Source organism: Enhydra lutris, unplaced genomic scaffold, assembly GCF_002288905.1.
Source record: "Enhydra lutris kenyoni isolate GAN:26980312 unplaced genomic scaffold, ASM228890v2 scaffoldscaffold10, whole genome shotgun sequence".
Taxonomy (NCBI): Eukaryota; Metazoa; Chordata; class Mammalia; order Carnivora; family Mustelidae; genus Enhydra; species Enhydra lutris.
In genome coordinates, this window is record NW_019154094.1 from 7,138,948 (window position 1) to 7,162,911 (window position 23,964).

Sequence of the window (23,964 nt, forward strand, 5' to 3'; positions counted from 1 at the left end):
CAGCCTGGCCCTTGTGCTATTCCAGCTCACCTGGATCGATGCACAGTGACCCCAAAGGCCTCTGCCCTGACTGTTGTGCAGATCCAAGCCTCAGCTTCCGGTGCCCCTCTCCAGCTGCCCAGGCTGGGCTCATGACAGGCATGGGAGAGTGCGCTGTGGGTGTCCCTGCATGCCTAGGCCTTTCATCTTCAGAATGAAAATGTCCAGTTTAGGGGCACCTGGGTGGCTCAGTCGGTTGAATGTTTGCCTTTGGCTCAGGTCATGATCTCCAGGTTCTGGGATCGAACCCTCTGTTGGGCTCTCTGCTCAGTAGGGAGTCTGCTTCTCCCTCTCCCTCTGCCCCTCACCCCCACTCGTGCTCTCTCTCTCTCATTCTGCTCTCTCAAAATCTTTTTAAAAAAATAAAAAGGAAAAAAAAGAAAAAAAGAAAACATCCAGTTTAACTATGCTTGGATGTTATGCTGGAAAGCGCTGATTTGCTTATCTGGTGGATCTAGACTTTAGCTCTTCCTTTTTACCAGTTTACTAAGAAAACAAAACAAAACAAAACAAAAAAACACTGTACACTCCTCCCTCCTCATTCTGGGGGCAGGAGGACCTGGCCAGGAAGGGGATTGCTGGATCCTGGCTTCCAGTAGCATACACAGCTACTTGTGACCCCTGGCTCAGTGCAATTCTGCAGAGGGAGGAAGTGGTGGGCTGATGGCCAAGAAGGCCACAAAGATTTGGCTGGTACTATTTTCATCTGTGTTCTCCAAGAGCTGGCCCCCAATGCGCATTCTTCTGCTTGTTAGGATGGACTGATTAGTGCGGTCCTAGTGTCTGCGGTAGCTCCTTTGGTTTCACAGTTCAGCCTGGCCAGCCTCCTGCCCTGCGGTCTACAAATGGGCTGGGCACTACTTGACTTTACTTAAAGACATACTTAAGGGCGCCTGCGTGGCTCAGTGGGTTAAGCCTCTGCCTTCGGCTCAGGTCATGATCTCAGGGTACTGGGATGGAGTCCCACATCAGGCTCTCTGCTCAGTGGGGAGCCTGCTTCCCCCTCTCTCTGCCTGCCTCTCTGCCTACTTGTGATCTCTCTCTGTCAAATAAATAAATAAAATCTTAAAAAAAAAAAAAAGACATACTTAAAGGCAAGCCAGTTGGGGCGCCTGGATGGATCAGTGAATTAGGTGTCTGCCTTCAGCTCAGGTCATGATCCTAGCAAGCGAGCCCCACGTCAGGCTCCCTGCTCAGCCAGGAGCCTGCTTCTCCCTTTCCTTCTGTCCCTCCTCTGCTTGTGCTCTCACTCTTCTCTCTCAAATAAATAAATGAAATCTTAAAAAAAAAAAAAAAAAAAAGACAAGCCCATTACTGGTTTTATAGGAGAGAAAGAAATGCTCCCAGGATCAAGGATTTTGGCTGGGAAAAAGTCAAAGAGGAAGGGGTAGAATGTCACACAGAAGAGACTAACTTTCAGAAGTTTGATTTTTAGCCCATGACATCACAAAACACAACCTAGACCCAAAACTCATCTCTGGCCAAGTTTCATCCTGACGTTTAGGATGACTAGGATGAAGGTGACAATTTCTTAGAATCCCTACCTGGAGGGAGTCTCCTTCAAACCTCAAGTCTAGGGGCTCAGTCATTAAGTGTCTGCCTTTGGCTTGGGTTGTGATTCCAGAGGCCTGGGATCGAGCCCCACACTGGGCTGGCTCCCTGCTTGGCGAGAGGCCTGCTTCTCCCTCTCCCACTCCCCCTGCTTGTGTTCCCTCTTTCGCTGTGTCTCTACTGAATAAATAAATAAAATCTTAAAAAAAAAAAAAAACCCTCGGGGTGCCTGGGTGGCTCAGTGGGTTGAAGCCTCTGCCTTCAGCTCAGGTCATGATCTCAGGGTCCTGGGATCGAGCCCCACATCAGGCTCTCTGCTCAGCGGGGAGCCTGCTTCCTCCTCTCTTTCTCTCTCTCTGCCTGTCTCTCTGACTACTTGTAATCTTTACCAAATAAATAAATAAAATCTTAAAAAAAAAGAACAAAAAAAATCCCAAGTCTAGTGTTTCTAGACTAGACACTTTTATAGTGCCCCAGATACTTGTGCAGCCAGAATACACGATGCAGGCTAGAGCAGGAAGGGACAATGCACACTGTGTGTCCAAACCACTTACTTTATGGAGAGGCAGTGGCTGCCCTGAAGAAGGGCAGCATCACCAAGGGCAACAACAAGGCACTGGGCGCATGATCATCCTTGAAATAGAACAGGGCTGCTGTCTATGTGAGTCCAGAAACATGGAGGATAAGCTCCATCATCAATGGAAGAAAGGTCCAGAATGCCCTGGTGGACCTCAGTATCATTCCTGATAATTCCTGTGGTTTAAACAGTGTCATGGTGTGCCTGGGTGGCTCAGCTGGTTAAGCGTCTGCCTTTGGCTCAGGTCATGATCCCAGGGTACTGGAATGGAGCCCTGCGTTGGGCTCCTTGCTCAGTGGGGAGCCTGCTTCTCCTTCACCCTCTACCCCCTCGCTCCTGTTATCTGTATCTCAAAGAAATAAAATTTTTAAAACAAAACAAAACAAAACACCACAGTGTCAGGAATGTCCATAGCAGGTCATCAAAATTTGCTCCATGAGGGGCACCTGGGTGGCTCAGTCAGTTAAGCATCTGCCTTCAACCGAGGTAATGATCCTGGAGTCCCAGGATCAAGCCCCATGTCGGGCTCCCTGCTCAGCGGAGAGTCTGCTTTTCCCTCTGCCCCTCCCTCCCCCTACCCATGCTTGCTCTCACTCTCTCAAATAAAATCCTTAAAAAAAATTTATTCAGTGCATGAATAAGCTGAGTCAGACCTAATTTCTGACATTCTAATTCAGAAATTGGATAATACTCATCTAAATTCACAAGTCATTGCTCAGTAAGTCCCTGGTCTACACCCTGCATTTTATCTGCATATCCCCAAATAGTGAGGTAACAGTATCCGTGCCATCATCTGTGATGGGGCATTTGTCCACAGAGAGGATGGGTATGGCTAAAGGAAGCAAAATTCATACTTCACACGAGGCCTTGTGAAACAAACACAGATTCCTTAATCACAGCATAAATAAACTGGTTTAATTCTGTTGTTATAAAATAGATGCACTAAGATCACTGAGGATAAGTACAGGACATACAAGAAGGCGAAGTCCTCATGTCACATGAACTCTTTGAGGCTGAGACTGTGGACATGATCTTATTGTTGTCCTGGCACTTCTTAACTGTTCATAGTGATACCACCACTAAAACTACAAAAGCCAAGCCATATTTAATTTTTAAAGCCTCGAAATAAGGCCCGTTTGGCTTTGAGACAGCTCAGCTACCAGTTTCTTGAGCTCCGTGGGCTATCTCGAATGTTCACCCCCTACTTGACCCTTTTGTACTACCAGGTTAAGCAAGATTAAACGGGAACATGATTTTGCCAAACAGCTTCTCTTGGTCACTTGGAAAAAAACGTTAGGTACACTAGGTTATCACAGAGTCATTGCTCCTTCTCGTGACAGCCATGCTACCGAGAAGGAAATGATAGAAGTAATCTTGTGAGACAGAGATGCTGTCTGCTGGGCTTCACTGGGGAGTTTATCTACCCTGGCAAGGGACAGACTTGACGCCCTTCCACAGCAGACCGGACAACACAAATACCATGCTGGTATAGTTAATTTTTTAAAAATTTAAATTTTTAAGTTCGTTTTTAAAGATTTTATTTATTTTAGATAGACAGCATGTGAGTGGGGGTAGGGCAGAGGGAATGGAAGAGAGAGAGAATCCCAAGCCACACCCAGTGTGGAGCCCAATGTGGGACTCAATCTCATGACCCTGAGATCATGAACTGAGCCAAAAATCAAGAGTCATATGGTTAACCAACTGAGCCACCCAGGCGCCCCTAAATTTTTTTATTTCTAAGTAGACTCCATGCCCAGTCTCATGACCCTGAGATCAAGACCTGAGCTGAGATCAAGAGTCAGAAGCTTACCTGAGTGCCCCTAGGATAGTTAATTTTATGTGTCAACTTGACTGGGCCAAGGGGTAGGGGTATTTGGTCAGCCATTGTTCTGGGAGTTTCTGTAAGGGTGTTCTGGGATGAGCTCAACATTGAAATCAGTAGGCTGAGTAAAGCACATAGCCCTCTCCAGTGTGGGTGGGCCTCATCTAATCAGTTGAAGGTCCAACCATAACAAAAGTACTCTTTCTCGAGTAAGAGAATTTTCCTGCCTGACTGCCTTCAAACTGAGGCATTAGTTCTTCTTGGGTTTCCGGTCTGCTAACTTTCTAAAAGGAACTACTCTATCAGCTCTTACGGTTCTCAATCCTTCACATTTAGACTGGAATGAAATTATCAGCTGTCCTTGGTCTACAGTTTGCCAACTCATCCTGCAGATCATGAGACCTGCCTGCTCCATAATTGCATAAGCCAATTTCTTATAATAAATCTATTTACAAACACACATACACACACACACAGAGACACACACACGGGAGACACACTCCTTATTGGTTCTTATTGGAGAACCCTAACACACATGTCCAGGCCTCCTATCTAATTTTCAAGAGCTCACATCCCAGTCCCAGCAACGTATCTGCCAGATGAGTACTATGATGGCCTGGAACCCTAAAATGAGAGGACAAACAACACAGGGCCACACCAAAAAGTCAGACATGATTTGTCAGCCTTTATTAACCAAGAGCAAAGCCAAGCCCTAGAGTTTCCTTTTAAAAAACCCAACCTTGTTTATGGCAAACAATGATTTAATTATATGTTCAATACTACAGAGCAAGACTTGATCACTTTCTAATCACTTATTCTTCTGAGATTAAAATACAAGTGTAAAACGGTTAAAATAAGATTCTCCCCAATGATTTAAAAACAATTCCAATTGAAAGACATTTCAAACACAATGTGTAGAACTCAGGACCAAAAAAAGACCTTAAAACGTTTTACCTTTGAGGTAGCACAATAATGCTGAATTAGATCTCCTTTATTACAATGAGCTTAAGAAAAAAATGAGGAAATCTACCTTTTGCTCAAGGTGGGCTAAATGGTTTTCTGCAAATCCCCCATGAGGTTAGTGACAGATTTTTTTTCTTTTTTCTTTTTTTTTTTTTAAAGTATAAAGATAGCCCTGCAGTGTGTAAAAGGAAACCCACAGGGGAGGCTGCTTCCCATAAAATAGACATTAGAATCATCGAGGAACGTCAGCAGTCAAGACAGGAGGAACAAGAGGTAATTGTAGTGAAAAACCAAAACAACTTGTATCTTGGCAAGACTGGTTTACAAGTGTATGTCAAGAACAAAAATTCCAACATCAGCCAACCGAAAACAAAAGATAAAAGATGACATTCATGGGTCTTTTTCCTTTTTCTCTGTGCAAAAATGCTCTTTCACTTTTTCTAAATGAGAGAAGGCTGTTTGTACACTGCGACTTGACGTGGAAATGCTGTGTGCCCAGGGTGCCTCTGGGCACCAGTGGCACCTCTCACTGACTACCATTGTGAGCAGAGAATCTGGGCATTAAGAGGATGAACATGACCTCTCCGGGCCGGAGAACCACTTCTTGCCACTTTGCTGCTGAATTCACTCATTAAACTGCTCAAAGAAAAGCTGCACTCTGACTTCTGAGAACCTATTGCAATTATATGTGAGACTATCAACTAAGAGGACAGCACACATGATGCCTTTCTTCAGAGACTACGACCAAGAGAAGAGGGTGGCCGTGATAAACTGGGCCTAGAAAGAAGGATAATACTATAGGTTGGGCGTCAAGGCTCAAGGAATATTCTCCACCACCCCAAATCCACAGCAAAGCCAGGAAAGAGGGCGTGAAGCTCTAACCCACGGAAGAGAACAACATAAAAGGGATCTCTTCCCAACACACACCTCCGCTCGAGGCCCAACCAACAGTGCAGGGATTGCCGGGCATAATGTGGACACCAGAGATTCTGCCACCTCAGATTCCCCACGCTGCGAAGAGAACCGGAACACTGTCAGACTCCTGGCACTATTTCACTCACGCTGGTCCCTTTAAAGTCTTCCTTCCTCAAGCCAGACCCCCAGGGGGCCCTGTATGCAGTGAGGGTCTGGACTCATGATCCGTACGTCAGTCTGTAGTTAGAGCTGGAGGGCTTAAACCTGGATGACTTCTACTCTGTAAAACAGCAACCATCAGTGAGTTGGGGGTATCAAAGAGGCTTCTGTGAGGGGGAAGACTGAACTGGGATGTGCAAGAAGGCCGCATGAGAAGGCCCATGCCTAACAGCCTGGAGGAGTGACTCAGGACACTAGGCGCCCAGCCGGCCCTGACTAATGCTGGCAGGGGGGGGTACAAGGGAGCATCTGCTCGGTGTTTAAACAGAGTCCTCGCACAGTTTGGGGCTAGGCCTCTGTGACACCCCTAAAGCTCCATGTACTTGCTACTTTTGGACGAAACAGGTGTGATTCTTGTCTGCTAAAGTACAGGATCTGCTTTCTGAATTTATTTGATAATAAAGCAACGCCCTAGAAAGAACCACCTTGGAAAATCGTGGGAAGAAAACCACATGGGCTGTCCCAGCGCTAGCTGCCTGTTTTGGAGTATTAGTTACAACCTTTCATGCTGCTGGGAGCTGCAATGCAGGTTACCTCGCTAGGGCAGTCTGAAGGCAGTCTCCTGCTTTCACTTCACAGAACACAAGAAAAAGGGAGACTTGACCAAGGTTGTGGTGAGTCGCCACTCTGGAAATTTCTCCACTGCACAGTCCATGGCAAAAAGCAGAGAGCCTGGCTTCTGTGGAGAATGGAAGTGACCACGTGGGCTCCATCATTATCCTACAACAGTAATGACTCAAGCCCCAGCATGCGGTCTCTCAGGGATTTACTGAGTTATGCAAGTTTAAAAAGTAAATCATACTAGAAAGGGCCTCTTGCTTTAATATAAACTTGGCTACAATATTCAAATTTATCTCTATGCAAACTTCATACTGCTCTTAGGATCTCTTGTAGAATCTGGTTCTAAGTCATTCATCCTGAAATATATCTAGTTTGGATAATTCATCAGAATTCTGCTTGATATAATTAAAAGGTTAAAAAGTTTTAAAATACAAGCTAATTTACTTTCCTCTGGGGTTAATAACTGGAACCCCAAATATCCCAGCACCTTAATTAGAACTAGCTCTTTGCAGTAATTCTATGAAATGGTGAAGGATTCCGATTTTTAAAAACAAAGAATTGATCTTCAGGATGAATGCCCGAGTCAGCTGACACACTGAAGCATATGAATAGGTCCAACAGAATTCCCTACATATAGAAATAACATTTTTTTAAATTTCAAAAAAATAGCTGCTTCTTCTTTAAAGAGTTTAAAAATTGATAGTTCAACAGCAAAGCTAGGTAACGACACTGGAGTAGAAGGAAAGGGCTCTCTTTGTAGTACGACCTCTTGCTGGCACACTGCCATTATCGGCTGGTGGGGCAACTGGAAACGAGATGGCAGGAGTTGCCCAGGGAAGTATTTGGGTCAGATAAAGTGATGGCACATCCAGACTCTGGCTCCTCAGAAATGGACAGTAGTTCACTCAGGCAAACCGCACAGAGATTAAATAAAACAAAATAAAATCTACTAAAACAAAACAGAACAAACCAAAACCCCTAACCCAGAAAACCTTCCCTGGCTCTCTGCTACCTGAAGAATGTGTGGAACCCAGATTTTCTGCTTTAACACGGGTCCTCACGACCAATCAGTGTGCTCTGGGGTGCTGACCTGCTAGGCCCCAGGGTAGGGCCTTTCCCTCAGCATCGCTGGGAGTTTGGAGACAGCTGTCATGGGCGCAGCTGTCAGGTGACAGTACAGGGCCTCAGGCCCACAGACCTCATACTACCTGCCGCCATCTTCTACTGTAAAACCAAAGGCTATGAGTGTGAACAAATGTGGACTTTCTCAAAGGACAAACGAGAAGATCAAAGGCTACAACATTTTCTCCCTCGAGAAAGGTCAGGGGCGGGTGTCTACAGTTAAACACGGGTCTGTGCAGACCTGGGATGACATTCAACAGCAACAGTAGCAGCCAGAGAGGAAAGGAACATGATGACGCTGTGGACTTGGTATCAGGCACTTAAATTGTTGGAGAGACATGCCATTTTGAACCAAAGATGTGACAGCTGGGTTAGAATAATCGTTACGAGTGGTCTAAGAATGGGCTTTCAGAAGCAAAGTGGAGGAGGTGTGGGTTGAACCTCTGCCCATCTTTTAGTGCTGACTTTCAAGTTTTCTAAATGCCCACGGCCATAGCAATGGCAGCGGCGGGGGCAACAGCAGGAACGGTTCTGTCGTGTCTGTCTTGTGTGTGTGTTCTGTGGCTGACCGGAAGGTTTTGGTGTCACACTGAGAAGGCTCTGGGGTGTGGCACACCTACTGCCCGGGGTCAATCAGATCCAGGCTGGAGCCAAACATCTTCACCAGCTGTTCCTCGTAGTGGGAGATGTTCCTCTTCATGATGTCCATGCAGGGCCCCAGAAGCCTCTCAAATGCTTGTACATCCATCACTGTGTTGTTAAAAAGAGGCGCAAGAGAGAATGAATTCTCTATACCAATAATTCAAAGTCACTTCCCTCACCCAAACCTTTTCTCACATATACCGGTTCACCTTAGGGAACCAGACTGGGGGAGGCTGGGCGCTGGGGAAGGATGGGTGTGTCTCTGTGAGGGCAGCCAGATTCTGTCCTCTGTCTGCGACTTTGCAGAGCCCAGCAACACCCATTCACTCTGTCCCGATGGAGACCCGGACACCTGCCTCCGAGACTGCCCGTCACAGGCTACCCTCACTCAGTGCTCAGCAGTGTTTGCTCAAGGGGTACATCCGCCATTTCTAGCTGGTCCCACAGACCATTCAAGCCTCGATGTGTGTGAGAACTGGTGAAATGAGTCGAGGCTTTCTGAGGGAATAAAAAATACCGCATGTTGGGAAAAAAAGTATTCGTGCATGAAGAATTTATTTTTCTTACCTAAGCATTTGACATCTCCCACTGCATAAGCCGAAGCAGCTCTGGGTTTGTTGGTGACCAGCGCAAGCTCTCCAAAGTACTGCCCCTTGTGGCAACGGGCAATCTCAACCTCCTGGTTCCCGCCATCCTTGTTGGCTTTAGTCTAGAGCAGATGGAAGACATGACCTAGGCTGATTCCAGAATCACAGCTGAGCACGTCCAGTTACACGCACTTCCATTCCCTTCTCAGGACACTTAAAACACAATTATTGAGAAATTCACTTTGCGGAGACACTAACTGTACCATGTACACTGCACAGGCTAATTCATCTCAGCACTCTGGTTTAATTAGAGGAGTTGGCTTTTACCTGGGGCTTCATCCAAGTCCCAACACTGTTCAGGTAACGGCTAAATATCGAGAGGTAAGGAGCAGACCATTTTCTTTGGAAGGTTTTATATATATCTTCCAAAGGAAAAAAATATGTATGTATTATAACATATATATATTATGTTGATATATATGATCATACTATAGTGTCAATTATATATTAACATAAAATACATACATATATATATATATATGTATATGAATGCTGTCTTTTTGGTAGATGCTGACTTCTGCTTCTACTTTTGCTAATTCCTGCTGAATGATGTCAACGTTTCTCTTAGGTAAAGTCACAATCCTGGGTTACTTCTTCTTGATTTGATACCATGCCTTTCTCGAACAATACAGTGACAAATCTTTTTAGGTACTATATGCTTCTTAAGTTAATGGTTCCCTCCAACACCGCACACATGTTTTTAGAAGAGCCGAGTGACTAAAAAAAAATTTTCTTTATAATGTTTAACCTGGATATTTAGTGGTTTAACTCTGTATTAAGAAATCAAGCAAGGGGGGTGCCTGGCTGGCTCAGTTGGTTAAGCGTCCTTCAGCTCAAGTCATGATCCTGGGGTCCTGGGATGGAGCCCCACATCGGGCTCCCTGCTCAATGGGTAGTCTGCTTCTCTCTTTCCCTACGCCCCTCCACTTGTGCTCTCTCTCTCTCTCACATAAATGAAATCTTAAAAAAAAAAAAATCAAGCAGGTTATAATTTGTGCTTATCAAATAAGAGAAAATAATGTGGCATATTTTATGTAATATCTAATGTTTCCTCTTTTTTTTTTTTTTTTTTTAAACAAATCCATCTGCTAAGCTAAGCAATAATCTCAGGAAAGAATTATTGAGAATTTACTGGTAAGAATTAGTCTCAATCTCTAAGAGTCATTTTGGGTTACATGCAGATAATTCCCTTTACACTTCTGCCCCAACCTGTTTGCTCTGAAGCTGACCTGCTCCATCAGAGCCAACACTCTCCTTCCAATTCCTGTAGCATTCTCTAGGACGGCAGTTTGTGCCCACCTAGTCCCTTCCTTAGAGTAGCAGTTACCACACGGTCACATGAACACCAGCCTCCTGGGGGATTTGTTACAATGCAGATTCTCACTCAGTGGGTCTAGGGCAGAGGTCAAGCCTCTGGATTCCTAAGGAGCTCCCCCAAACCCCAGGGCCACAGTGCTGCTGGTCCCACATACCCAATACTAATCAGAAGATGATCAGAAGGTGCCAATGAGTATTTGAGAAATGTACGAACATCTATCACTAGTCCAAAAACAATCAGTAAAAGACCACAGATGTTTCAATCTATTGTTTCATGTGAAACAGATCTATTTTTAATAGAGATTTAATATTTTTAAATCTATTTTTAACAGAGGCGGTAATCATGTTTTTCTTTCTCCATATTTAACTTTTACTAAAGATATTCTTGGGGCGCCTGGGTGGCTCAGTGGGTTAAGCCGCTGCCTTCGGCTCAGGTCATGATCCCAGGTCCTGGGTTCAAGCCCCACATCGGGCTTTCTGCTCAGCAGGGAGCCTGCTTCCTCCTCTCTCTCTGCCTGCCTCTCTGCCTACTTGTGATTTCTCTCTGTCAAATAAATAAATAAAATCTTTAAAAAAAAGGGGATTTCAGAAAACTTACATACTTAGCCCCTGTCCTCAAAGACTTCATAATCTTATTTGCAAATGGAGTATGCATCCTCTTGATAAGACAACAGAGTATGGGTTAAGAGCAAAATGTGGGGGCGCCTGGGTGGCTCAATTGTTAAGCATCTGCCTTGGGCTCAGGTCATGATCCCAGGGTCCTGGTTCAAGCCCCACATCGGGCTTTCTGCTCAGCAGGGAGCCTGCTTCCTCCTCTCTCTCTGCCTGCCTCTCTGCCTACTTGTGATTTCTCTCTGTCAAATAAATAAATAAAATCTTAAAAAAAAAAAAAAAAAGATATTCTTTAAAAGGTTTCATATTAGGTTAGAATTATATTTAACTATTTTAACAAATTCTACATTCTTAAAAAAAAATTGGAATAGCGAAATCTGGTGACAATGGATTTATGATGAGGACCACTCCTCCCACCTACCGGCCATCAGTTTTCCAGGCCTCACCTATCCACGAAATGGCATAGTAATACTGGTCCTACAAACCTCCTCCCCAGTGCTCTAGAAAGGAAGATTTTTCATATTCAACACCCACGTGTATGCCTTTATCATATAATTCCCCCACTTTCGACTACGGGGTTTATCTTTTTCTTACTGATTTGTAGGCCAGTATTTCTCATGTTAACGATGCCACAGAGGCAAAGGCAATAGGAACAAGCAGAAATGCACCAAGTCCCCACCACTGGAGGTTCTTACACGTGGGTCTTTGCCAGTCACATACCTCACAGAATGATGGTTTGTTACACTAGACACACTTCGCATTATTTAAAGCCAGCAGCTACTTTCTGGGCACGCACCTGGCAGAACTTGCACCATCACACACAGACTCACCTTGCTTCTGATCAGGATGCTCACCTCACCAGACTCTATAATGTAGAAGCTATCAGCCTTTTCGCCCTAGAAAGGGACAGAAGGTCATTAGAGCTATACATATGTATCGGCGAGGGACACATCATTTTCTCGTTGCCCTGATTTGTATTTATTGGCCAGCTCTACAAATTAACCAAGGGCTGACAAATTCAGCACAAAACCAGAGGATCCTGCTCACCGGGACTGTCAGTCCAAGTACGACTGACGCACGTCTCTCACTTCCTAACATGGAATAGTCACATTTCTCCCCATGAGCATGCCCAGGCGGCACACAGATCACTCCTGCTGCTGCTGAGGTCAGTCTGCTATTGAAACCTGTGACCAGGGGAGGGGGCGCAGGGGGACCAGGAGGCAAGACTGCTATAGAAAATATCAAGGTGACTCCTGGCTACCCCTGAGCTTGGGGCCCAGGGATAATCCGGACCATCAAGTGCAGCCCTCGGGAGGACAGCCTGGATCTGGAGAAAGCCCTGCCTTGGTGAGGGAGGGACTTTGATGTGAGTTGATGTCACTCTCGCGAGTCTCAGGCTTTTCTTTTGCTTGCTTGGATTTTAAACCACTTGGCTGAACCAGTCCTTCAGGTATTTCAACAAGTAATTAAGTACTTACTATGTGCCAAGGCACTGTTCTAGGCATGTGAGACGCATCCGTGGACAAAACAAATATCCCTACCCTTGTAGAAATCACAGTCTGAAAGGGCAAACAAACTATAAACAATCAACATGGTGAATCACCAAATGATACTGTTGTGTCGGAAGGCAATTAAGTACTCAAGGGAGAAAGCAGAGCAGGCAATGTGGGGTCTGGAGGGCTGGGGGAGGAGATGGCTACAGTATACAGCGGAGTTTCATCAAGATGGTAAAACCTGAGCAAAGGCTGCAATGAGGCGAGAGCTCAGGAAGCAGACAGAAGCCCATATCCGTCTCCGACCTCTCTCTCACAGCATCTGGAGCAACAGTCATCTACGCTGGGTAATTCAATACTAATCCTGTGTCTTCATTCCATGTGGGTCTTATGTCTTCAGAAGAATCTACACTTGTGAATTTTCATAAGACTTCAACTTTGATGACCGCAGACAACTCCAAGTGTACACCCTAAGGCGGAGGCCGCCATTCCTGAGTGAGTCTAGTCCCAGTTCACTACATAACAATCATCACTCCATGTGAGTAGAAGCCACAGCTCTGTAAAGTGGTGTCGTGGGTTTCTGCGCTGTTGTGTCGGGTAGGTACCCTGTACCCAACAGGCCAAATCAGCATGAAATTGTAGAATTACACAAATTAACTCCCTGACACGAGTTGCTGAAGGAAACTAAGGGGGAGCCAGAGGTAGGATCACCAGCAGGAAGAGTGGTTTCTAGGTCCAAGAAGAGTTTCATAAAGGAAGATGTGATTACCAGTATTCAGTGCTACTGGGAGGAGGTCAAGAGTAGTAATGATTCACATGTGTGGAAACATTCTGGTGACCAAGATGAGAGTGGGGTGAGTGGTAGCCATAAGCCAAAGAAGGGACAGGTGGTGAAGGGTGGTACCTGAGCTCTTTTTGTTTGTTAGGATGGATGTGCTCATTTTTCAAGGCTGCAGCCCGATGAACTTTCACACATGTATGCACCTGTGTGACCACCCCCTCGATCAAAACAGAAAATCTTTCTGGCCTCCACCCTACAGAGTGTTTTGCAGTCAAAACCACCATGACTTCACTATTAGGTAACTGTTTCTGACTTCTGTCCTTGCAATTTTCCTTAACTTCTGTTAAGGAAAGGAAGGCTGTTCCTTAACTTCATATAAATGGAATCATACATTGCCTTTTGTGTCTGGCTTCTGCCAGTCCACCTTGCGAGCCCACACTTTGCATATGCCTGCCTGTGAAAGGGATAAGCTGGTTGCTGGAGTAAAAACAGAGCGAGTGCAGGAATGTGAGTGACTCGGGCATTTCTACAGGATGGAAAGAATGAGTTTGATGAACAGGGAGACCAAATAAAACAGAATCTGCTAACGGTGCTGTGTGCTCACTCACAGCAGGCACTCTGGAGAGCACTGCATGTACGCTGCTTCACATAATCAATCACCTAAGAAGTCAATAAAGTTGGTACTACTGCTATCCCGTTTTACAGATGAGTTCCCTCAGATGCTCAAAAGATAAGTAACTTTGCCATAGGAGGTGGGGGAATAGCTGGTGGATTCAAAACTGAGAGGAGATGGGAAAGAATTATTAGCAAGACCACGTGGACTAATGAGGCTTGCTTAGGTAAAAAAGCTCTTCTCATTCTCTAGACCAGAGAAAGCACCATCTCTGATGCTTTTAATTTTAGTAATTTGCTAATATATCACCAGAAAGGATTATCATAGTTTACAAACAACTTAAGAAGAAAAATTTAAAATAAAACCATGAATGATGAAAATAGTCTATGGAGGGGGGGGCACCTGGGTAGCTTAGTGGGTTAAGTGTCTGTGTTTGGCTCAGGTCATGATCCTGGAGTCCCGAGATCAAGTTCCAGGATCGAGTCCCTGCTCAGCAGGGAGTCTACTTAGCTCTCTCTGCCCCTCACCCCTGTTCTCGTGCGCTCTCTCTCTCACTAATTAATAAAACCTTTTAAAAAATGTGTAAGGCTATAATAAGAGAAACTCTGAAGGGGGCAGCTCGCCAGAGGCTCCCCTGCCAGCACATACGGTCTAGAGAACACCCAGAGACGGGCTGAGATGTACACTAGCATCCCACCAACCTCTGCAACAGGCGGAGGCTTCTGTTCTTTTGGTCGCATCTGGGCCCTAACTGGACACCTGCACTAAGCGAGGCTCCCACCCTCAAGCACAATCACATGTAAAGAACAGCTGGGCTGCAGGAAGGGGCTAGTGGCATGTTGGTGCTAAAGAGCCACAGCAGTCAGAGCACAACTGTAAAGAGGGACTTCAGGCAGTGACCTCTAAATGCTGGCCATCACCACCGATCTTTAGGGATGCAGGGAAGCTCCTAGTTTTTTTTTGTTTTTTTAAGATTTTATTTTTTTGACAGAGAGAGAGAGATCACTAGTAGGCAGAGAGATAGGCAGAGAGAGGGGGGAAGCAGGCTCTCCGCTGAGCAGAGAGCCCAATGTGGGGCTTGATCCCAGGACCCTGAGATCATGACCTGAGCCGAAGGCAGAGGCTTAACCCACTGAGCCACCCAGGTGCCCCGAAGCTTCTAGTTTTAAAATGCCATGATGGAAAAAGAAGAAAGGCTAGAAAGTAAATAGCTAAGCAACCAACTCAAGAGAATTGGGGGGGGGGGAAATACCAAAATCAAAGCAGAAGAAAGGAAATAAGATAAAGATAGAAAGTAATGGAAAAGGAAATGTTCAATAGGATTAATAAAAGGTGAGAGCTGGTTCTTCAAAAAGACTGAAAGAATTGATAAGTCCCTTGCAAGCTTGAGCAAGAAAAAAAAAAAAAAAGAAGGCACAAACAACAGTATCAGGAACGAAGATAGGAACATCATTCTAGATGTATATATTTAAAAGGTGTTATGGGGAAACAATTAACAAAACTAGAAGGCAGCCTATGTAATGGGAGAAGATATATGGGACAAAGGGTTAGCATCCAAAATCCATAAAGAACTGATCAAACGCATCACCCAAAAAACAAATAATCCAGTTAAGTAATGGGCAGAAGACACGAATAGACACTTTTCCAAAGAAGACATCCAGATGGCCAACACACACATGAAGAGATGCTCAACATCACTCATCATCAGGGAAATAGAAATCAAAACCATGATGAGATACCACCTCACACCTGTCAGAATGGCTAAAAATAACAACACAAGAGCCAGCAGGTGTTGGCGAGGATGTGGAGAAAGGGGAACCCTCTTGTACTGTTGGTGGGAATCCAAATTGGTGAAGCCACTCTGGAGAAGTTTTGGAGTTCCTCAAAAAGTTAAAAACAGAACTACTCTATGACCCAGCAATTGCACTACTAGGTATTTACCCAAGGGATATAAAAATACAGATTCAAAAGGGTACATGTACCCCGATGTTTATAGCAGCATTGTCAACAAGAGCCAAACTATGGAGAGAGCCCAAATGTTCAACCAATGAATGGATAAAGAAGATGTGGTATACACACACACACACACACACAGGAATATTAGCCATGAAAAAAGAATGAGATCTTGCCATTTGCAACAACATGAATGGAGCTAAAGTGTATTATGCTCAGCGAAATAAGAGGAATACAAATACTATATGACTTCACTCATGTGTGGAATTTAAGAAGGAAAACAGATGAACATATTGGGAAGAGGGGGAGGAAAGGATAGAGGAAAATAAACAGTAAGAGACTGTTAACGAAAGAGAACAGAGAGTTGATGGAGAGAGAGGTGGGGGCAGATGGGCTAGATGGGGGCTGGGCATGAAGGAGGGCACTTGTGATGAGCACTGGGGATTGTATGTAAGTGATGAATCCCTGAATTCTACTCCAGAAATTAATATTGCACTGTATGTTAACTAAGTAAAATTTAAATAAAAAATTTAAAAAAAGGTTTTATAGGAACATTATGACCAAGCTTTGTGCCAATAACACTGAATTTTAGACAAAGATGAAACAGAAAGCATAAATACTTTAACAATTAAAATAATTTAATCTGTAGTCAAAAATCTTCCTACAAAATAAACAAATAAATAAATAAAAAAAAAATCTTCCTACAAAAGAAACACTGGTAAGTTCCTTAAAATAGCCAAGAAATTCTAGCCTTTTCTTTCTTTTTTTTTTTTTTTAAGATTTATTTACTTGACAGAGAGAGAAAGAAAGAGAGAGAGAGCATGTACAAGCAGGGGGAGCAACAGGCAAAGGGAGAGGAAGAAGCAGACTCCCCGCTGATCAGGAAGCCCAGTGGGGGACTCCATCCCAGGACCTGGGTTCATGACCTGAGTCAAAACCACATGCTTAACAGACTGAGCCACCCCAAGGAATTCTAGTCTTATACAAACTCCTCAGATAATAGGAAGAGAACAGAATCCCAGCTTACATTATGAGTCTAACATCCTGATATCAAAATCTGACAAAGCTGCTATAAGAAAATTACAGATCAGCCCCTCTTGGGAATATAGCCATGAAATCTTAAACAAAATATTAAGAAACGGGATTCATCAACATATGAAAAGGATACCACACTATGACCAAGTTGGTTTATCCTATCTCAGCAACAAAAGGCTATTTTCACATTTCAAAATCAAATCAATGTAATCACTGAGGCCTCATTCATAACAGCTAAAAACTAGAAACAGCCCTAATGTCCATCAGCAGTGGGAGGCGGTTTATTCACACCCTGGCACACTGTACAGCACACCGACAACCTGCAGCTGCACACAACAACGTGGGTGAGTGCTGAGCAAAAGAAGATGCAAGTAAAAGACTAGTTTCTCATTCCAATGTAGAAATTTAAAAAAATAGCAAGATGGAGCTGTATTGTTTAGGATGGATACCTAAGTGGCAAAACTATAAAGGAAAGTAAATACATGACTACCATAAAGGTCAGAGAGGGAGGTAGGAGGGCTGTGACTAGGAAGGAACTCATGAGGTGTGAGGGTATTTCTCTGAAAATACCTAGAAAATAAATTTCTGGATTATAGAGTAAATTCAGCTTTCCAGGATAAGGATAAATTTCTCTCAAAAGGGGTTCAGCTAAGTTATTCTATTAATGGTGAATAAAACTTCCTACTGCATTTTGGAATTCTCAGATTCCTACTTTTTGCCAAGCTATTAGGTATAAAAATATTTCTCACTGTGGTTTTTAATTTGCACTTCCTCATTACTCAATGAGGCTGAAGCCAATTCATTTTTCACTGATGCCAGAACTATGCTTTGAGAATACAATTCTTATAGTGTCATCCTTCCTCTTAAAAATCTTTGAAAGTGCTTCTCAAACATTTCCACCAAGTATTCTTAGTGCAAGGGCATTACCAGTCTTGGAATAGTCTGTATCAGTGGTTTTCAAACTCCAGCAAACATTAAAATCCTCTGGAGGTGTTGTTGATACCAAAACCAGACAAAAAGATCACAAGGAGGAGGTGCCTGGGTGGCTCAGTGGGTTAAAGCCTCTGCCTTTGGCTCAGGTCATGATCCCAGGGTCTTGGGACTGAGCTCCAAGCAGGGAGCCTGCTTCCTTCTCTGCCTGCCTCTCTGCCTACTTGTGATCTCTGTCTGTCAAATAAATAAAATCTTTAAAAAGGAAAAAAAAAAAAGACATCACAAGGAGAGAAAACTATAGACCAACATCCTTTATAAACAATCAGAGAAATCCTTAATAAGGGAGTTACCCACTACATGCTAGATGGGATGCTCCCTAATTCACTTAGTAAATTAATACTTAATTTATTATTACTTAATAAGGTAATTATTTAATAAAGCCAATTACATCTTCAAATTAAAAAAAAACAAAATTTTAAAAAATTAAATCCCATAATAAATAAAAAAGATAATATATCATGACCAAGTAGGGCTCACTCCAGGATGCAAGCTTGGTTTAGTATTCAAAATTCAATCAATATTAAAAAAAGTAAAGGGATGCATGTGTGGCTCAATGGGTTAAGCCTCTGTTTTCCGATCAGGTCGTGATCTCAGGGTCCTGGGATCGAGCCCCGCATCGGGCTCTCTGCTCAGCGGGGAGCCTGCTTCCCCCTCTTCCTCTCTGCCTACTTGTGATCTCCCTCTCTGTCAAATAAATAAATAAAATCTTTAAAAAAAAGTCAAGCAGGGGGACGCCTGGGTGGCTCAGTTGGTTAAGCAGCTGCCTTCGGCTCAGGTCATGATCCCAGCACCCTGGGATCGAGTCCCACATCGGGCTCCTTGCTCATCAGGGAGCCTGCTTCTCCCTCTGCCTCTGCCTGCCATTCTGTCTGCCTGTGCTTGCTCTCTCCCCCTCTCTCTCCCTGAAAAATAAAAAAAAAAAATCTTTAAAAAAAAAAAAAAAAAGTCAAGCAGGGGCGCCTGGGTGGATCAGTGAGTTAAGCTTCTGCCTTTGGCTCAGGTCATGATCCCAGGGTCCTGGGATCGAGCCCTATATCAGGCTCTCTGCTCAGCGGGGAGTCTGTTTCCCCCCCTCTCTCTGCCTCTCTGCCTACTTGTGCTCTCTCTCTGTCAAAAAAATAAATAAAATCTTTAAAAAAAAAAGTCAAGCAATGTAATTCGTATTTTTTTTAAAGATTTTTTTATTTATTCATTTGACAGATAGAGATCACAAGTAGGTAGAGAGACAGGCAGAGAGAGAGGAGGAAGCAGGCTCCCCGCTGAGCAGAGAGCCCGATGTGGGGCTCGATCCCAGGACCCTGGGATCATGACCTGAGCCGAAGGCAGAGGCTTTAACCCACTGAGCCACCCAGGCGCCCCTGTAATTCGTATTTTTAACTAAAAAAGAAAACCCATATGGGCACCTCAATAAAAACGGCAAAAGCATCTGACAAAATTCAACATCTTTTCATGATAAAAACCGAGAAAACCAGGAAGAGAAGGGCCCTTCCCTAACCCAATTAATGGTATTTATAAAGAAGCTTATAGTTTACATTATATTTAATGGTGAACAATTAAATACTTTCCTCCTAAGATCAATAACAAGATCAGTAACAAGACAAAGATGTCTGTTCTCAGCATTTCTATTCAATATTGTACTGGAGGACCCAGCCAATGCAATAAGGTAAATTAATTAAAAATGAGAAAGAAGGTGGGGAGCCTGGGTGGCTCAGTGGGTTGAGCCTCTGCCTTCCGCTTGGGTCATGATCCCAGGGTCCTGGGATCGATCCCCGCATCGGGCTCTCTGCTCAGCAGGGAGCCTGCTTCCCTTCCTCTCTCTCTGCCTGCCTCTCTGCCTACTTGTGATCTGTCAAATAAATAAAAAATCTTAACAAAAAAAGAAAAAGAAGGCATACAGAAGTAAAACTATACTTGTTCATAAACAAAACAGAAAATCTCTACAGAAAATCCCAAGGAAGCTACAAAAAAGCTACTAAAATCAGTGAGGTTTAGCAAGGTCATAAATACCACAGGATCAATATGCAAAATTCAACTGTATTCTTATACACTAGCAATAAATAATTAAAAATTGAAAAAAGGAAAACCACCTAGAATAATGTTAAAAGTATGAAATATCCAGGTATAAATTTTTTTTTATTTTTTATTTTATTTATTTTCAGAGGGAGACACAGCAGTGAGAGAGGGAACTCAAGCAGGGGGAGTGGGAGAGGGAGAAGCATACGCGGGCTCAATCCCAGGAACCTGGGATCATGACCTGAGCTGAAGGCAAAGGCTTAATGAGTGAGCCACGCAGGTGCCCCAGATCCAGGTATAAATTTAACAGATGTGTAAGACTTGAAAACATAAAATATTAGAGGAAAATTAAAATATATAGAAAATTTTAAAAACTTATAGATGGGGGGCGCCTGGGTGGCTCAGTGGGTTAAGCCACTGCCTTCGGCTCAGGTCATGATCTCAGGGTCCTGGGATCGAGTCCCGCATCGGGCTCTCTGCTCAGCAGGGAGCCTGCTTCCCTCTCTCTCTCTCTCTCTGCCTGCCTCTCCGTCTACTTGTGATCTCTGTCAAATAAATAAATAAAATCTTAAACAAAACAAAACAAAAAAAACCTTATAGATGGGGCGCCTGGGTGGCTCAGTCAGTGAAGCATCTGCCTTCAGCTCTGGTCATGATCCCAAGGTCCTGGGATGAAGTCCCACATGGGGCTCCCTGCTCGGTGGGAAGCCTGCTTCTCCCTCTCCCACTCCCCCTACTTGTGTTCCCTATTTCCCTCTCTGTCAAATAAATAAATAAAATCTTTAAAAAAAAAAACCTTATAGATATCTATGTTCATGAACAATGTATGTATCTGACAATAAGCTTTTTTGATTATAATGTAAATGACTGATATCAAACTTTTGATTACTGAGGCAACCACTTCAAAGACACCCATCTTAAATAAACACACTGCCAGCTATATAACTAGAGAAAGAGCCAGGCTGCTCCCACCTATGAAGTTTCCCTTTTAGAAGGCCCTGGGAAACACAGAAAACTGACCACTTGAGTGACCCCACTTTTCTCTTTTCACACCCTAATTCCTGCTCTGATATTTTAAAAATTCGCCAATAAAGAGTGAACCTGCCAAACCCTGGGGACTCCACCCTCATCCCCAATAAAGACAGAATTCTAGGTCCCCGACCCCACTCTGTGACCTCACTGTGTGGCTCTGGATGTGCTATGTACCCTCCAGGATCTGTGAGTAATAAACCTGTTTTTTCAAAGTTCCCTCAGGATTGTTGCTGAGGTAAGTCTTGTAGTCATAATAAGAACCACAAGGGCTGGTCCAGCCATAACACTGGCTCTGGAGAAATGTCTGTGGGGGCTTGCTAGGAGTAGGTGAGTGCCCCAGGCATTCCTAGTTGACAGCATCACTACTGATGGCCTGAGACGGACACAAAACACTCACTATTGTTACAATGTCAATTCCTCCCCCAATTGACCTATAGATTCAACATATTCCCAATAAAAAAAATCTCAGCAGGCTTTTTTGGTAGAAATTGTTATGTTGGTTCTAATATACAGAAATGAAAAGAGCACAGAATAGCCAAGATAATTATGAAAAAGAAGAAAAAAAATTGGAGGGCTTCAACTATCTGATTTTAAGACGTAGTATAAAAAGCTTTTATAATCAAAACACTGCAGTTTTCAATGGAACAAAACAGAGACCAGAAATAGACCCAAAAACATACAGCCAAAATATTTCAATACAACTATCAAGGCAATTGGATAGGATAATCTTTTCAGCAAATGACTCTGGAACAATTGGACATCTATATGCAAAACCCTGTAAAAAACTTTACACCATGTACAAAAATTTACTCAAAATGGGTCACAGATCAGAGATACCTGACTGGCTCAGTCAGCAGAGCATGTGACTCTTGATCTCAGGATCATGAGTTCAAGCCCCATGTTAGCCATGGAGCATACTTTAAAAAAAAAAGAGGAGCGGGGGATCACAGATCTAAATGTATGAGTTAAAACTTGGAATATGTACAACTGCCTTCTTCAATACAGTAGCATGTGGCTACTGAGCACTTGAAATGTGGCTTCTATAGATTTAGATGTGTTTTAAGTATAAAATACACATCAAATTTTGAAGACTGAGTACCAAAAAGATGGAAAGTATTTCATCACTGAATTTTCCTATCACTTAGATGTTGAAATGGTGTTATTTAAAGATAAAGATACATCTATCATATTATTAGAATTAAGTTCACTTTTATAAGAAAATTTGGCTGCTAAAAAATTTTAAATTACATATGCATCTTACATGATATTTATTTAATGGTGCTGTCCTAGGAGAAAGTCTTATTGAACTTGCAAAATTTTTAGATAGGGCATGAGAATAAATGAACTACAGGAGAAAAAAAATTATAAACTAGACTCTTCAAAATGAAAAACTTTTGGTTTTTAAAAGCTACTATTAAGAAAGTAAAGGTATGGGATGCCTGAGTGGCTCAGTCATTAGGCATCTGCCTTCAGCTCAGGTCATGATCCTATAGTAGGGTAAAGCCCCGCACAGGGCTCCCTGCTCAACAGGAAGCCTGCTTTTCCCTCTCCCACTCCCCCTGCTTATATTCCCTCCCTCTCTCTCTCTGTCAAATAAAATCTTAAAAAAAAAAAAAAAATGAAGGGACAAGAGAGGTGGGTAGGGGATGGGCTACATGGGTGATGGGGATTAAAGAGGGCACTTGTTATGATGGGCACTAGGTCTTATAAGTAAGTGATGAATCACTAAGTTCTACTCCTGAAACCAATATTACACTGTATGTTAACTAACTAGAATTTAAATAAAAGTTTGGAAAAAAATAAAAAGAAAAAAGAAAAGAAAATGGGGCACCTGGGTGGCTTAGTTGGTTAAGAGTCTGCCTCCAGCTCAGGTCACTTTCCTGGGGTCCTGGGATCAAGCCCTGCATCAGGCTCCCTGCTCAGCGGGGAGTCTGCTTCTCCCTCTGCCCCTCTCTCTGCTCCTGCTCTCTCTCGAGCTCACGCTCTTTCTCTCTCAAATAAAAAAGAATCTTTTAAAAAATTTTAAAAAAGAGAAAAGAAAATGAAGAGACAAACCATAGCTATAGCCACAGATTGGAAGAAATATTTGCCAATCATATGTCTGATAAATGATTTGTAGTCAGAGCACATAAAGAACTCTTACAATTCAATAATAAGAAGCCAAATTATATAATTGTAAATACGGCAAAAGATCTGCAGCAATTTCATCAAAAAAACATGTGGATGGCAAGCAGCCACAGGAAAAAGATGCTCAACATTAGACGTTAGGCAAATGCAAATGAAAATCAAAATGAATTACCACTTCCTACCCACTAGAATGGCTGAAATTAAAATGACTGTTGATACTAAACGTTGATGAGGCTGCAGAACAACTGGAATTCTAGTACATTGCTAGGGAGATGCAAAATGGTAGAGCCATTTTTAAAAACAGCTTGGCAGTTTGTTAGCCATACATTTCCCATATGACTCAGCAATTCCACAAAAACATCCGTCCACACAAAGACTTGTGTAAGAATGTTCAATGCAGCTATATTCATAATTGCCCCAAACTGGAAAGACTTCAAATGTCCCTCAACTGATGAGTGGAAAGACAAATTACAGTCCATCCATACAGTGAAATAGTACTCAGCAATAAAAAGGAACTATCCACCGACACAACATGAAAAAAATCTCAAAAACACCATGCTAAGAGAAAGAAGTCAGACACAAAAGATTACATGCGCTACGATTTCATTTATATGAAATTCTAGAAAAGGAATTTCTGTAGTGTTAAAAACAAATCAGTAGTTTCCAAGAGTTAAGGGGTGGAGCAGTGGACTGACTATGAGGGAACTTCTTGGGGTGATGGAAATGCCCTATACTATGATTCTATGATTGTAGGGATGGCTATAAAACTCCAGAATTGTATACTTGGTGATTTTATTTTATGTAAAATATACTGTAACATGGGGCGCCTGGGTGGCTCAGTGGGTTAATGCCTCTGCCTTCGGCTCGGGTCATGATCTCAGGGTCCTGGGGTCGAGCCCCGCGTTGGGCTCTCTGCTTGGTGGGAGGCCTGCTTCCC

General features: G+C 43.3%; 1 protein-coding gene across 3 annotated transcripts in view; it reads right to left on the reverse strand.

Moving 5' to 3' along the window:
• Window positions 1-5,094: 5,094 nt before the first annotated feature.
• Window positions 5,095-23,964, reverse strand: part of LOC111143823 (protein kinase cAMP-dependent type II regulatory subunit alpha) — a 122,106-nt gene continuing 103,236 nt past the window's right edge. For 2 of the 3 annotated variants that reach the window (XM_022497743.1, XM_022497741.1), the window contains 3 exons: window positions 11,818-11,883; window positions 8,979-9,120; window positions 5,095-8,519 (listed from right to left, as the gene is read on the reverse strand). In XM_022497743.1, the coding sequence (XP_022353451.1) occupies window positions 8,386-8,519; window positions 8,979-9,120; window positions 11,818-11,883 (342 nt within the window). In that variant the 3' untranslated portion in view covers window positions 5,095-8,385. The remainder of the gene's footprint in view (window positions 8,520-8,978; window positions 9,121-11,817; window positions 11,884-23,964) is intronic. The other variant, XM_022497742.1, reaches the window with a different exon arrangement.